At 41.4% G+C, this 15320-nt stretch overlaps 1 protein-coding gene across 1 annotated transcript; it reads right to left on the bottom strand.

Annotated features, from left to right (window-relative positions):
• Nucleotides 1-212: 212 nt before the first annotated feature.
• Nucleotides 213-14944, bottom strand: SLC33A1 (solute carrier family 33 member 1). Its single transcript, XM_079977097.1, has 6 exons — nt 13672-14944; nt 11629-11819; nt 8303-8487; nt 6812-6929; nt 5423-5638; nt 213-4616 (listed from the first exon to the last, which is right to left on the bottom strand). The coding sequence occupies exons 1-6, from the start codon at nt 14435-14437 to the stop codon at nt 4446-4448; spliced, it is 1647 nt and encodes a 548-aa protein (XP_079833223.1). The 5' UTR covers nt 14438-14944; the 3' UTR covers nt 213-4445.
• Between the last annotated feature and the right edge of the window lie 376 nt (nt 14945-15320).

Raw genomic sequence — 15320 nt, 5'->3', positions numbered from 1 at the left:
TAAGGTGTTGGGTTTAATTACCAGCTGCTCTGACATCCCTTTTGGCTTCCACCCTCGTCTCAGACACTGGCATAAAATAGGAGAGCACAAAATAAAATAGTGCCACAGCAATGATTATTAGTATCAAATGCCAGCAATGAACACATTTCTAAACCAATCTTCTCAAAAGGGCTCCCAACACTAGTTTGGCTGATCAATACAGAAACAAAAAATAAAATTGCAATATTCTTTTATTGAAGCAATAGATAGAGCTTCTGAGACTTCCTAAGGGATATGGTTCTGTAAATTTAGCACTTTCAGCAAGGTAATTGTGTCATCTCATATTTATCAATTGACAGAACTTGTTTATTTATTTGTTTATTTTAAAGCTTAAACATGAAGAGAAAACCCAGGAAACGCTTTGGGTAAAATAGAAAAATTAAACACGTTTGTTCCATTTTACAAGTCAGCTATTTTTAATCATGAAATGGTCCAGCCGTTTTGTTCTGTTCTTCATTATGACTAACAGCTGTTTCAAAAGCAAACCTATTTTGTGTGTACCAGTGCCTCAATTTACAGCACATTATAAAGGAAAACAAACAAACAGTCAAGAAATATTCCAACATATACATTATACTTCTGTTTCCACTCTCTATTACAGTCAAAGGAATTGGTTTCACAGAGTTCCTGGCCATTACTTATATGATTCACACTTAAATCAATTTGTCATCCATTTGAGCAATATTTTAGTTTTTTTCATCAACAAGTATGTACACCTTCAACAAGTATGTACATCTACAAATCCTTTGTAGATTAACTTCCTTCCTATATAGTTTGTATCGAGTAAATAGTTTTAGCCTTCTTTTAAAAAAGGCAATAGTTTATTATTCAATACTTCTACAGTCATCTCTGATGAACCTTTGAAGATATAAAAAGAATATTCTTCAAACTATGAACTTTATAGCCAATAGAAAACCCAGTAAAAAACAGCTTAAGCTTTGTAAATCTAATCAGAACTGAAGACAGCATCACAGAGTGCAGATGAGAGCTCAAGTGGTAGTTATCAAATAATACTTTTATCACAACTCAGCATATCTCCTCCCTTGACAATTTCTCCTTTCACATGACGTGATTATTGCTATAGAAAACATTTTCTTGTGAACCTTATATACAAGTGAGAAGATGTGTTCCACTTTTTGTGAGGTAATTGCACTTGATTGCCATGAATGATCAAAATTGCTGTCAGGGAATCACTCATTATCCTGAAAATGGGAAGCAATTTTATGCCAAGAGTATCACGTTATTATTTACTCCAATTAAGGGAACACCATATAGAACTTTAATTAAACCTTTTCCCCAATTTACATCATTTGTAGCCTGCACCTGAAATTATACCAAGCAGCATAATTTACCTCTCAAATAATGCAGATAGCCTTCAATAACTACAGGTCTCATTTTGTTCTCATTTAGTACAATTCAGATAAGTGAAAAGTGGATGCTTAACCTATAGCAACTCCACAGACTCGGCTATCTCGGGTGCAGGCACAACTCAGGATATGCTTCCAAATCTATAGGAATTCCCTCTGCAAAATCACATCGGTGATGAGTGTCCAAGAATTCAACACAACAAGTTTAATACAAATGTGTTTAAGTGCAAAAAAGTAATGCTGAGCACTTCTTTCATTCTCGGAGTATGCTGAAATTTCTTTTAAGGTTTCTCATTTTTTAGGAAAGTTTTAGTTCAAGCTTTGCTATTGATTCTGGGTTTTAGTTTAATTAGCCATTCACAACATTTACTCTACAGCATCAGACATTTGTTTAAATGCATAGCCTTTATTTTTCTTGGCACCCTGTATAAACAGTAATACAGAACTGGAAAACATAAAAAGCCTTACTGGCTAATTTCCTGTGCATGTTCTGCAAGCCAGACACCTTTTTTCTAGAAGTATCCCCTCCCTAACATTGTCTAGAGACAGTTAATAAACGTTCTCTGTTAACAGGCTTTTCATTTATGCAGTGGCAAACAAAAAATAAATGGAAATGATAAATACAAGTTTTAACCACTAAATATCCTCTCATTAACTATCATACACATATAGTATTAAAGTAGCATCATTTTATTCGTCCCACCTAGCCAATAGGGATGGATCAAAATTAAGGCAAACAAAATCAGTTTATTGTAAACAATGAATGAAAACTAAAAGTACTTAGTGAGAGCGCCAAGGATTTTTCATTCAAGTAAACAGGTCTGATTATTCATATGAACTGAACTACAAGATATTAATACAACAATATCACCATGTTAGAATATGCCCAGGGCAGGGGGTGGGGGACTAGAGTGTCTCAAACCCTATGAAGTTTACTAACAGACCCAAAACCCAGCCAACACCATGCCTTCAACATCAGCTTGATCTATAGAAATCAACAGGTGCAACTCTTTGCTGTTAGAGATCAACATTATCACCTAACAAATGCCTGCAAATCAAGCTGCTTTTAAAGGTGCAGGAGGGACCAATAAAAATGTCATCCCTATATTCTACCAGCCAAACCTAAATGAAGTTACTGGAGCTCAACCAACAGAACACACAAACAACCTGCAATCTCAGCACATACTGCCTACCTGCAGAACATATTAAACAAGTGGCCACAGGGAAGCAATGTGTAACCCAATTTCCTGCCAAAGTCACTAGTTAAATATGTTTAAACTGGATGTTATCTAGTTTAGGTCCATGAATTCAATCAATCAGAGTATTGCTGATTTAACTAGTTTATGAATATCATTGATAGGCTGCAATCTTAAAATCCAATTGGGAGCAGTCCAGGAGTTCTCCCTATTATTGTAAAAACAAACAGATGGCTATAAATATAGTTTTAAGGTTGCAGAAAGATCCCTGAAATCCACAAACTACTTAAACAGCTAGAAATCTAAGTACTGGGATCTTAAGGTGTTGGCAATTTCGGTTATACATTGCTTAACAATGGGCCACTTTGTTCTTCAGAAGGAGAGGAATATAGATCAAGGGCAGACTAAGAATGTTTTTCTCTCTGTTGATTTTAAAACCTCTTCCAACCCTATGATCCTAACTCTGTTTCCCTGGAAGTAGGTCCCACTAATTTCAGTGGCATTTACTCCCAAGTAAGTGTGCTTAAGAGTTGTGTAAACTTCCTTCTCAAACAGGCTTAACATTTATTTACACTCAGAAAAGAGCTTTAAAAGAAAAACAGTACACCGTAAATCACAGATTCACTTGGAATCAAGAATTAATATCCATTTCAGAAAGAACTGACCTCTTGAAATAACCAGTAAAACTGAGACAGCATCAAGAGTATGACACTAGCCTGCCACACCTTTTGAAGGTATTTTAATATCATGAGAGATGTACAAAATACATCCAACAACATACTATAACAGTGCCCCTTTCTTATGTGATATACATTGTATTGTACATCCTTAAGGCACTAAAGAGAAGATTCCCTCTTAATAATGAGAATTGCAAAAATCGCGTTACCAGTTGTAGGAGATTCCAGGCAGCAGCCAGGAATGATTGAATGACTTACATTAGAACGATATGAATGTCCTAAAATAATGAAAGTACAGACAATCCATCACCTTTTCTTTTCAAAAGGCACCACATCTTTTGCCTAGTCCTCTTTGGGCCTCATAAAAGAAAAAAAAAGCAATTCTTGAGAAACAGCGTATTTGCTTTTTCAAGCAAGCTGAATTCACTGGCCTTATATGTGCCGCTAATCTTTTGGAAGCCCGTTCTTCAGTACTAGTCAATATGCCTGCCTACCACTCTACCAGGTGTGATCAACCTAAGTGCCTAGCCAGCTGCTTCTCTCATACAAATGCTGTCCTGAAGAAACCACTTCTATCTGCAAATCAAGTGCCTTGAAGTCAAGTGTGCACATTAAAAGAAAAGAAAAAAGCTAAATTTTCACCATTATAAAAATATTCCTCTTATAAATCTTTAAAGCTTGTAGAAGCCAGGAAAATACATTTGAGAGAACCTTTTGATACTCATTGTTTTCTCCCATAAAGCGTAGTTATGGTCAGCAATTAAAAGGGGCTGCGGAAAATGTATCAGATTGATTGTTCTCTCTACAGCTTATTTTACCATATACATTCAACGTTTACATTTAAATCAACATGTTATGGTTTCATAAAAGTTTCGTTTAGAGATAATGTTAAAGAAATCAATCAGAAGACAAAAGGCAGACGCTGCAAGTTAGCACAACAGCTCTGGAATTTTAAAGTGCTGTTTCGAGTATGATTATTCATTTTTAACTTAAGGAAATGTTGTTGGTGTGTGTGCTTTTTAAACTGATCCATATACTACTTTCCTGGCTTGGTTTTTTGGAAAGTCACTTGGCATAGAATGGCCATGTTTTCCCTACATAGATGTATTTATTCTTTTGCGTACTCATTATGGGATAAAACCATAACAACTTTTGTCAGTGTTTTCCTATGAACTGGTTCTCCTGCATTTCCACGAAGATGCCCTCTCGTTCTGCAGCTTTTTGAATTTGGGACCGAGAAACAACCACCAAACAAATCCCAAAGCCACGCATATTAAGGATTCCACGTAATAACCATCCAAGGTAATAATACAAGATCCACCTTCTTTTGTACAAAGCTGCAAGAGAGAATGAGAGAAGGGCGTCAAAAGATGTTATATGGATGTATGTATTAACAGAATAAGTTAAAATGCATTGATGAAGCATTCTAGATGAACACACTGCTTTTATCCTTAAAAATATAGTATGTTGGGTGATATCTAACTAAGTGGTACCCCCACTAAAATCAGTGGATGTTACAAAGTCCATTGATTGCAATGGGTCTGCTCAGAGTATGACTAACTTTGGTTACCACCCATTAATAATAATTTTCTATTACAGGTAACTCGCAACTTGTGTACATTTAAATTGGCTTTACATACTTGGCAAAAAACTTTTTAAAAAAATAATAATAAGGGGGTGGGCATCTAGGGGAAAAAAGACTTTTTTCCCCAGATGCCCACCCTTTTTTTAATTAAAAGTCTATACTTTTGTAGGGAGTAATGCAGCTGCCTTAAGCTTCATAATGCCCCATCAGTGATGCCTACTGGAAGAAGACAATCGAATCATGTGGGTTGTAGCCAAAGCTGAAGGAACAATGATTCTTTCAAGATGATCTTAGACAAGCATTCTGGAAAAGTCTTACAACTTTGCTATCAGACTACTATGCGGCTAAAATCACACTGTTCAAACCCCATAAGGTGAATAAAGCGAAGGTCTTGCATAGCTAACACAGGAGGTGCAAATTATCTCACTTGATAATATGCAAGAGCAAAAGCTATTCCTAATATGCCTTTTAAATGGGGAGGAAATATCAGTGCAGAAAGTTAGTGTCAGTGCATCAAGACTAGTATTGGAATGAAAGCGTCTCTTATAAGAAACTTACTTCTGCAGCAGCTGCAGTCCCGCAGTTAGGTCCTTGAGCTCCGACACACTCCTTCACTGTAAGTGGATCCACAAGCCAAAGAGCTACTGTTGCCGGCCAGTTTCCTCCCAAATTCGACACTGTATTAAGTAGCGTCATGTACGTTCCGCCTATGAGTGGGTCACTAACTTTGGCATTGAAAGCCATTATAGCAACATACATGCTGTACAGCGTAACCTGGGGGAAAGACAGATGAACACAAAGAGAATTACGCAAGAGAACAGCTTCAAGTAGCAACTGCTATTTTAGTGAAATGTCTTATGGAACACTGTGGAGCTGCCTTTTAACATGAAATGTAGTCAAAAGGGGCCAGCTGTTGAGAGCTGCTGGGTCTTGGAAGACCAAAGATTCCCACTTTTACATATCTTGTAGGAAGAAACAAAAACAGTGTTTTTGCAACAAAAAAACTCTCTAACAGAAGATTTCAGTAAGGAAAACACTTACATAGTGCGGTGGAAGAGCTGAGGAAAAATTCACATCTGGCAATCTGTATACTCCTAAGCTTGGTTTGGTCAGAATACAGTTTACACTTCCAGAGTTAATGCTAAACACATTACTTCTGGTAAATGAGCCACCACAGCTGCCAGAGAGCCGCGAAAGTCCCTGGCTTTATAAACTCATCTACCCATGTAATACCTGAAACTAAAGGGGCACATTGGTTGACAGATGTAAAATATACTGACATTATTTTCAGCTCTCTTACCCCCACTATATTTAAAATGGAAAAGAAAAAAACTGGTCCATCCTTCTATAGTACTAACTGTATCAGTAAAGACTTGTAGATAGCAGACAAATGTGTTTTAGGAAATTGAATAGACCTTAAGTGGTGACAAAGCCTAAGCTCAATACATTGTTCATATATATATATATATATATATATATATATATATATGGACGCAGGTGGCGCTGTGGGTTAAAGCCTCAGCGCCTAGGACTTGCCGATCGAAAGGTCGGCGGTTCGAATCCCTGCGGCGGGGTGCGCTCCCGCTGCTCGGTCCCAGCGCCTGCCAACCTAGCAGTTTGAAAGCACCTCCGGGTGCAAGTAGATAAATAGGGACCGCTTACCAGCGGGAAGGTAAACGGCGTTTCCGTGTGCGGCTCTGGCTCGCCAGAGCAGCAATGTCACGCTGGCCACGTGACCCGGAAGTGTCTCCGGACAGCGCTGGCCCCTGGCCTCTTAAGTGAGATGGGCGCACAACCCCAGAGTCTGTCAAGACTGGCCCGTACGGGCAGGGGTACCTTTACCTTTACATATATATATATATATATATATATATATATATATATATATATAAAAGCCTTGTATCTACACAGACTACTCAAATACATACACACACAGCAACTTATTACCTGATGCAAAGCATAACTCAGAAGCAATATAATATAGTAATAGATGGGAAATCCTCCTTCGTATTTTACTTTGGGAGTCCACCAAACCAAGAAAGCAAATTCTAACCCAAACAGTAACCTGTAGGGAAAAGATAAGGGAAACACCTTGAATACCCCAAACTCCTCATCATGTCTGCATTAAACCAATACGAGCTAGGAAGGCAACCCAAAATTTTTGACAAGGAGTAGACCTGAGGCACGGCAGAGTCAGATTATGAGCCAGTGGTGATTCACTGGCCAGTTTCTGGTGGGCTACCTAACAGATGCAGATTTTGAAGAATGCTTATCTAGGTGAACCTTGGGTTGATTCAGTAATGCACCTTAAACAAGGTCTGTTTTGCACATGACAATAAGCAACTGTGCAAATGTGCTGGGCTCGCACACACTTTGCTCCTCCCTGGGCCTTTTAACATCAGCAGATGGCAGCTAAATCAAGGTTTTGCTTACCAAATCATGGTTAAGATGTCTCCCCCTTGACCATGATCTGCAACTTAGCAAGTAGATTTCAGGAATTCTAGTTAAAAAGAGGCAGGCCATGCAAGACTGAAATCAGCCCCTTTGATACTAAGCTGCCTAACCTTGGGGTAGTCATCATGGTCCCCTCTAGATGTGCACTCCAAGGCCCATCAGCCTCAGCCAGCCACTGATGAGGGGCGATGGAGGGGTTCCAATCCAAAGCATATGGAGAATACTACGTTGGCTACTCCTACATAACCCGTTGTTTCCCATCCATATAAGCTGGAAGGAAATGAGTGGTCCATGAGACACATTCTGTGGTCTTCATGGAAATGAAAGGCCCCCAAATGCCACAAAAGATAATAAACACATCTAAAAACAATTCCTATACAGATGCAGACTGGGAAATAACTCTACTTAAAAGACTTGTTGAAAGAAGAAGGTGTCAAAATGTCTACAGAGGTGGCACCTATCTAATATTTAGCAGGAGAGCATTCCAAATGGCATGTGGCACAACACTTAAGGCCCAGTTTCAACATCACACAGAATGTGGACCTCCCTATAAGATGGTATCTGCAGGATCCCTTCTCCTGCAGAGCACAGTAACTCATTGAGTATCTAAAGACTGATTTAGGTATCCTGATTCCAAGCTGCCCAGGGTTTTATACATCAGAACCAATACCTTCAACTTAGCCTTGTCCATAGGGGGAAAGTCATCTAATGAAAGCTAAGTGTGGAAAGGAAAACACCAGTTCTGACACAAGTGGAATTTTAACCAAGCACAGCTCTTGTAAAGGATAATTCAGCAAAGCTACAGCACTTCATTATAAATTGCGTAGCGAACAAGAGCGGGGGATTTCGAACCAATAACCACGGCAAAGCTTTCCAAGTAAAAGCCCAGCATGCACATCTCATTGCTTTTAATGGTTACAAAATTATAGTTTCACATTAACAGAGTTGTGTATTATCAGGTTTAACTATCAAGAGGCTTTTTACCTGAAAGGCATAGCTTTGTAAAATGTGTTCAGGGGCTGTGGACCTGCTGTGTATTTGCTGATAATCAGAGGCAATATGATCTGCAGTGGAACCATTGGAACAGCAAGAAGAGCCAAGTGTTCTTTAGGTACTCCTTCTTCTACCAGTTTGAGGCCTGTGACTGCATCCGCTGCCGAGAATCCGATCTGCAACATAAAAACCTTTTACAATCTTACACACATACAACAAGGTTTTCCTGCTGTACTGATATGTAGTAACTTATTCATGGTCACCCATCCCTGGACTTTCTGAAACTTGATCCAGATCCAAGCTCCCAACACTGTGGTCCAGAATAGCAAATCAGTATTTAAGAAGAAGACCGTGAAAGGGAACTTGTGGTCCTCCAGACAACTCAATTCATCCCTGATCATTGGTCAAGTTGACTGAGGTTTATGGGAGTTGGCACCCAACGATTCCACAGGTTCTCAACCCCACCTTTGGCTTAGACCAGTGGTTCCCAAACATTTTTTTTCCCATGGACCACTTGAAAACTGCTGAGTGTCTTGCAGACCACTTAATGATTTTTCTGCTCACTATAGCAATTGTAATGCACTGTACTGGATGATGTATGATTTTAATTGTATTTTTATTGCTTCTTTTTCTCTTATATTGTTCAGTTATTGAATGCAGATAGTAATAAAATAGAATGCAATATAAGAAATAAAAAGAAACAATCAAAATACAGCTAAAAATCAATATTACATGCCACATACTGCCTGAATGAAGCTTGCAGACCACAGGTGGTTCATGGACCAGTTTGGGAATCACTAGCTTAGACAAATTAAATCGTGCCCCTCCGCTTATAGAACATTACGCAAAAGCCATGGACATTTAGACATTATGCAAAATCCATGGTTTGCTTTTTTGCCTGAGTCTGTGTCAGTTTATAAACCATGGTTTGTGGTGGGCCATCAAAGTAGAGTATGAAACCTTGATTTGAGATTGCTGCTTCTTGAACAATTGGAATCATTCCAACATTTGACAGGAAGCAACACAGCTGATAGCCATATCAGGGCAAATATGGGAGATTATACAAAAATAATGACAGTGGTACCTTGGGTTACAAACTTAATTCGTTCCGGAGGTCCGTTCTTAACCCAAAACCATTCTTAACCTGAGATGCGCTTTTACCGATGGGGCCTCCCGCTGCGCGATTTCTGTTCTCATCCTGGGGCAAAGTTCGCAACCCGGAGCAACTACGGTTAGCGGAGTTTGTAACCCGAAGTGTTTGTAACCCGAGGTACCACTGTATTGGATCAATAATCTTGCAGTGCTAGCATGGCTTCATAAATATAGCCCATGTAACAATCGAAAGAGGCAGTGTTTACATTAAACAAGTAGGAACTGCAACAAAATGTTACAGTGTGAACGACTCTTGTCCAGGGTTCCAGTGGTCTAATAATACCTTCTTCCGGGATATTTAACGAAGCTTCCCCTTGCATGCCAATACTTCCCTCTTTCAGCTATGATAGTCACTGAGAAACAATCCTGTTGGCTCTCAGGAGCGGAGTTTGTTTTTAGAACAAACTCGTTCAACAACTGTTTTTTTAATCCAGCTTCCTGGCAGAGAGGCTTTGGTAGCGTATTGTTTATGCAGTCTTGCAAATTACAAAAAGTTTTAAAGAAAGAACCCTAGGAAAAGTTGAATGATTGTGCTGTAGTTTAATAAGCTGAGACATGCTCAAGCCTTCTGCCTGTGAGTTTTGTTGCTGTGCTACCAATTCCCTCCCTGGCATGCTGCAATATGCCACAATGCCAGCAATTAACCAGAGTTAAATCAGAACCAGAAAGGGGGGAGGAGCTGTGGTGACTAGGTTCAGAACAAAGAACTTGAAACTGTAGTAATCATGGTTTTTTCTGATTCAGACGTAAGAGGAAATTATGGTTAATTGAGGACTTCTAGGATCCATTGCAGCACAATATGGGGCCATCGTCATAATCCTCTTTTATATCCCTGCTGATTAGGTTAAGATATGACTGCTCAATTGCAGCCATCAGGGAGCCAATGACAACGGCTCTGTTCCTCTCTCAACTGACTGCATTCAATGAGCTCTCAATCAAAGAAAGAGCAGCCCTCTGGAGACTGAGCATGAGGCTCCCTCTTTCCCCTCCCATGTCAGAGAATGGTGTAGAAAAATACAAAAAAGTAACAGCACAGTCAGCATTACAGAGCTAACAAGGCTCATGTTCTCTGTTAGCAGAAGAAGAAAACAAAAGTGGGAGCTTGCCGTCCCCTAGAATGCCAATTCTGAAGAGTCCAATAGTTTAAACACCTCAACCACTGAGAAATGCAATCTTGTTGTCATTTCATTGGAACTCCCTGCCTATTGACATCAGTGGTTTTGACACTAGCTGAAAGCATTTTTGTTTAGGCAAGCTTATCCAGACATGCAGAAGGTTGACATGTATTTTAATCTGGTTCATTCCTTCTCAATTTATTCCCACATCAACCCTGTAAAGTAGGTTAGGCTGAGAGGTAGCTACTGCCAGAAGGTCACTCAGTGAGCTTCATGGCCATGTGGGGATTTGAACTCTATTCTCCCAGATCCTAGTCCAACACTCTGAACCATTACACCACATTGGCTTCCCCCTCTGCACACAAAGTAATGCCTGTATAGGGCTTCCAATCTATTGCTCCTACAGAAAGTGCATACTTAAGATGACACACATATTGCTTTGTATCAACTCAGCTACAATGCTATCTCATAACTTACACGGTTCAGGACCACAATACCTTAAGGACCACCTCTCCCCATATAAACTGATCTAGACCTTGTGCTTGTCCTTCCCTATGTCCCCACTCCTGAGAGGTTTAGAGACTTACAACATGAGAATGGGCCTTTTCTGTGATGGTTCCCTCAACTGTGAAACACTCTCCCCACAGAGGCTCACCTGGTGCCAGCATTACATGTCTTTAGGTGCCAGGTGAAAACATTCCTCTTTACCAGGGTGTTTGGCCATTAAACAATCTGCGGCAGAGGGGACGGACTGTTATCATGATTATTTTATTGTTATGCTGTCTATTATTATGTTCAGTATTATGCTTTTATTATTATGCTCCATAAATTATGTTCTTAATCTTGTACACCACCCTGGGATCTTTGGTTAAAGGGTGGTATATAAATCAAATAAATAAATAGCTAGCTAGCTAGCAATAGTAGCTCTCTTCTCAATTATTATGTTTTCTGGCATAGTAGCTCATAAGTCTGGCATATAGGTCCACGAATAACAGGAACTTATAAAAATGAGGCACATTCCCAAATGATAATCGCAAATCATGTACTCACTTTTGCTGTTAAAATCAGGGCACAAAATGTAAGGACTGCTGGCATTTTTACTATTGAGAAGAGCAGCTTGTACGTATCCATGATGCCTTTTGTTTCTTCTTTTGATGGGTGTCTTTCCCCATCTTCTTTTTTCAAGAGTGCGACCAAGGTGGTAGTGATTAAGAAAACAGCACCCCAGTAAAATAGGAAATCTGAAGGGGAAATGAAATCTTTTCCATTATGAAGACACTTGATGCTAATAACATACTATTTAAAACCAACACTAAGACTAGCTGCAACCTTCATAAAACAATTAACATACCGTCCAATAAGAAAAATAGATTTCACAAAACCAATTACTGGTAATTTATGCTGGATTATTAGCTCATCCAAATAAATAAGGGGCTCCACAGGAGCAAGCAGTCTACATAGTGCGGCCTTAATCTTTACCAGAAGGAAAGATGTCAGATTAATCCCTGTAGGAATGGATTTGGAGACCACAATGTGAATAAGCAAATTAAGTTAAGAATAATGAAATTTAAGAACTCATTTAAGCAAATACTCTTATCCCCAACCTCAAGAATCCTACTTAACAAACTGGAAGCATTGTGATAAATTAAAACATGCATGCACAAAGCAAGATATATAAGTAGTCAGTCTGAAATCACTGGGATCTCTGTTGCCTCTTTGTTGTGTCTATCTGATATAACACTAGCCCATAACTTCCATACAGATGCTCTTGTTGTCAAGATCAGTAGAGGGGGCCTCCTTGGTAGTCCCACTGCCCTCAAAAGTTCAAGCTGTGCTGTGGGAGAGGGAATTCTTTGTGGTAGTTCCTAGGTTGTGGAATTCCCTTCCCACAGAAGTACATCTGGAACCTTCATTATATTATATATATTGTATTAATCACTTTTTTCAGAAACATACACAATTTCCAGCATATGCTAAAGACACACCTCTTTGCTCTGGTCTCTGGCAATTGAGACGTGTTTTCAGGAACCACCCTATTCCTGTGACTACAATTGCTTCTAAACTGTTTTTAATACCATATGATTACACCTTACATTTCAATTGTGTGCTTTCAACCTTATGCAGAACCTTATGGTGGCAGGAAAGTAGATGTGTGAAAGTCATGCCTCTCTCTCTTCCTATTCTTGAAGAGAGTTCTGAAAAAACTAGATTTGACAGATCTTTACCAATTCTGCTTCTAGTTGTAAACCTATACTATAACTCAGGCCTGTCCAACCGGTTGATCACGATCTACTGGTCGATCACGGGATGCCCATGGTCGTCCCTTGTCAATCACAGGCTCCTGACACCCCCCCCCCCAAAAAAAGGAAAAAAAGCTCAAGAACTTTGGCTCCCCTTCCCCCAAAAAAGCTCAACAACTCTGGTCAAACCAATGGGTAGATCTCTGTGAGTAGATGGCAGTCTCTTGGAAGTTGGATGTGCCTGCTATAATTGTTCATTTTGCTTTGGGTCTTTTCACCATAGATATCTGAAGGATGTTACCTCTCATTATTATTAATGTTAGCAACATGGATGAGGACAACTAGCTTAGTTTAGCTTATTAATTAATTAAGATGACATGGCAGCTCCATTTTCAAGCAAAGTAATCTGGGCAAAATGTGTAAATGCAGAATTGCTATCTAGCATGAACCAGCAAATACCAAAACTTCTGTAAGATAACACTGCATTTTCACTAAGTGTACTAATATAGCAGCATGTGTTCTTCCAGGTTTCACCCACCCATCCACCAGCTTTTTATCAAAAGAGTGTATCAAGATCAGACAGTTCCTAAACAAATGTGAACCTTCAAAGTTGGGCAGCTGATATAGCAATCTGGAATAGAAAATCCACACAGGTACTGTAATTCTTTTTGCAGTTCTATAAGAGGGGTGTAAATGAAATGTTCCATAGTAGACTAATCCATCACCACTTCTTACCACACTACACATGAACAATTGTCAACCTGAAGAGGACACAGAAGCTTGGGGGGCGGGGAGAGATAAAAGGGGCTCTCGGATAGATCTGCATCATTACATTCATTTCAAAAATTTATACCTGAAAGCGTTACAATTCCTCTGGGTTGAGGCTGAAACCGCAAATACTTGTTGCAGAAGGAGGCTGATTCAAGAGCCAAGAACAAGACATTTCCCAAGAAGTAGCCAGCTGTCTGTCCCACAGAGTTACAAGTGGAAGCATAGCCCACATTCTCCCGAGACAACATAGTCAATGCCCAGCCATCTACAGCTATGTCCTGAGTGGCTGCCAGAAACTCAAACAAGAAGAAGGTCACTGTAAGAGCCACCACATCTGGGCTTTTGCCATCCTCCTCCCCAAGCAAGGAGTCCACCTGTCTGGAAAGGTACATCATAAAAAGCCCCAAGGTGTACTGAGTGGGCACAAGCCACGACTTGCGCCGGCCAAAGCTCTTGAAGTACACGGCATCCACCAGGGGGGCCCACAGCAGCTTCAAGCTGAAAGGCCAGAAGACGAAGCTGAAGAAAGCCTGGTCCGTGTAGCTGACGTTCTTGCTTTGCAAGATGAGCGGGATGCTGCCCGCCAGCCCCAGCGGGATGCCCTGCAGCACGTAGAGGAAGAGCAGCAGCAAGATGCTGCCCAGCTCCGCTCGGTAGCCCCGGGGTGTCCCCAGCGGCGTGACGCTCGGCTCTTGGAGAAGCGCCTCTCGGTCATCTCCCACTTCGGCGCGGCCATCCCCGCAGAAGTCCGGGGGCGGGAGCTCCCTCTTCAGCATATCCACCGAGTTCTGGTAGGAGCCCGGCCGGCGCTGCCGGCTGCTGTCTTTGTAGGAGATGGTGGGGGACATGTCGCACACGTAGTCCAGCGCCGTCGTCCTCGGGACCGGGGAGCCTTTCCCCCGCCGCGGCGGCGGCAGCAGGGCAGCTCAAGGGAGGCTGGAACAGGGGCCCGGCCTGCCCTCCTCCGCCTCCCACCTGGGCCTAACCAGCTCCAGGTCAGAGGGGTCCCCTCACACCCGCTGGAAGGACGGAGAAGTCGAGGACGCCTCAGGCTCGTCAGCTGGAAGTCACGGGCCTCCTCGCGGAGCTTCCCCACCAAAACAAAGCAGTAGCTTCTTCCTCGTCGACAAAAAACCAATTTCCCTTCTCCCGGCCCCCAAAAGTCCGTTAGGAAGCAAGGAAGGGAAATAAATTCCTGCCCACCCCCCAGGCCCACCCCAACCCCACTTTCTACCCGGCACGGTCCGACGCGTCCAAGTGCCCCGGCTGGAAACACAACCCGGCTCGCAAAGGTACCGCCAAGGCAGCCGAAGAGCTCTGAGCAGCCGTGGTCCTATCTGACTGGAGGAGCAGGCGAGCTACGTCACCGGGAAGCCATCCTATCAAGGGGAAGAGGGAAGAAGAAGGGATAGGGAAAGAACTATAGAGCCGGCTCGATGGAAGGGCAGGGCAGAGAGGCGGAAAAAGATCCGTGAAGGGTAGAGCGGCTTTTTGGAGGCCGGAAGTGAAGAGCCGCGTGCTTTCTTTGAGCGGCTGCAGGGGTTGCGTTGTATTGTGTGCGTCTGTTAAGTTTTGCATCACTGATACCGGCAAACACCTAAGCACCCCCCATTAACCCTAACCATGCCTCCCCAAGAAATAAGTTCTGTGAAGTGCCATTGCCCTTCCCTCTTCTGGCAAATAGGTGTAGAGGGCTGTAGCTGGCTTACCTGGGAGCAACCAGGTAAATTC

This window comes from Podarcis cretensis, assembly GCF_951804945.1.
Source record: "Podarcis cretensis genome assembly, chromosome: 5".
Classification (NCBI taxonomy): domain Eukaryota; kingdom Metazoa; phylum Chordata; class Lepidosauria; order Squamata; family Lacertidae; genus Podarcis; species Podarcis cretensis.
This window is presented reverse-complemented; position numbering and strand designations above follow the sequence as displayed.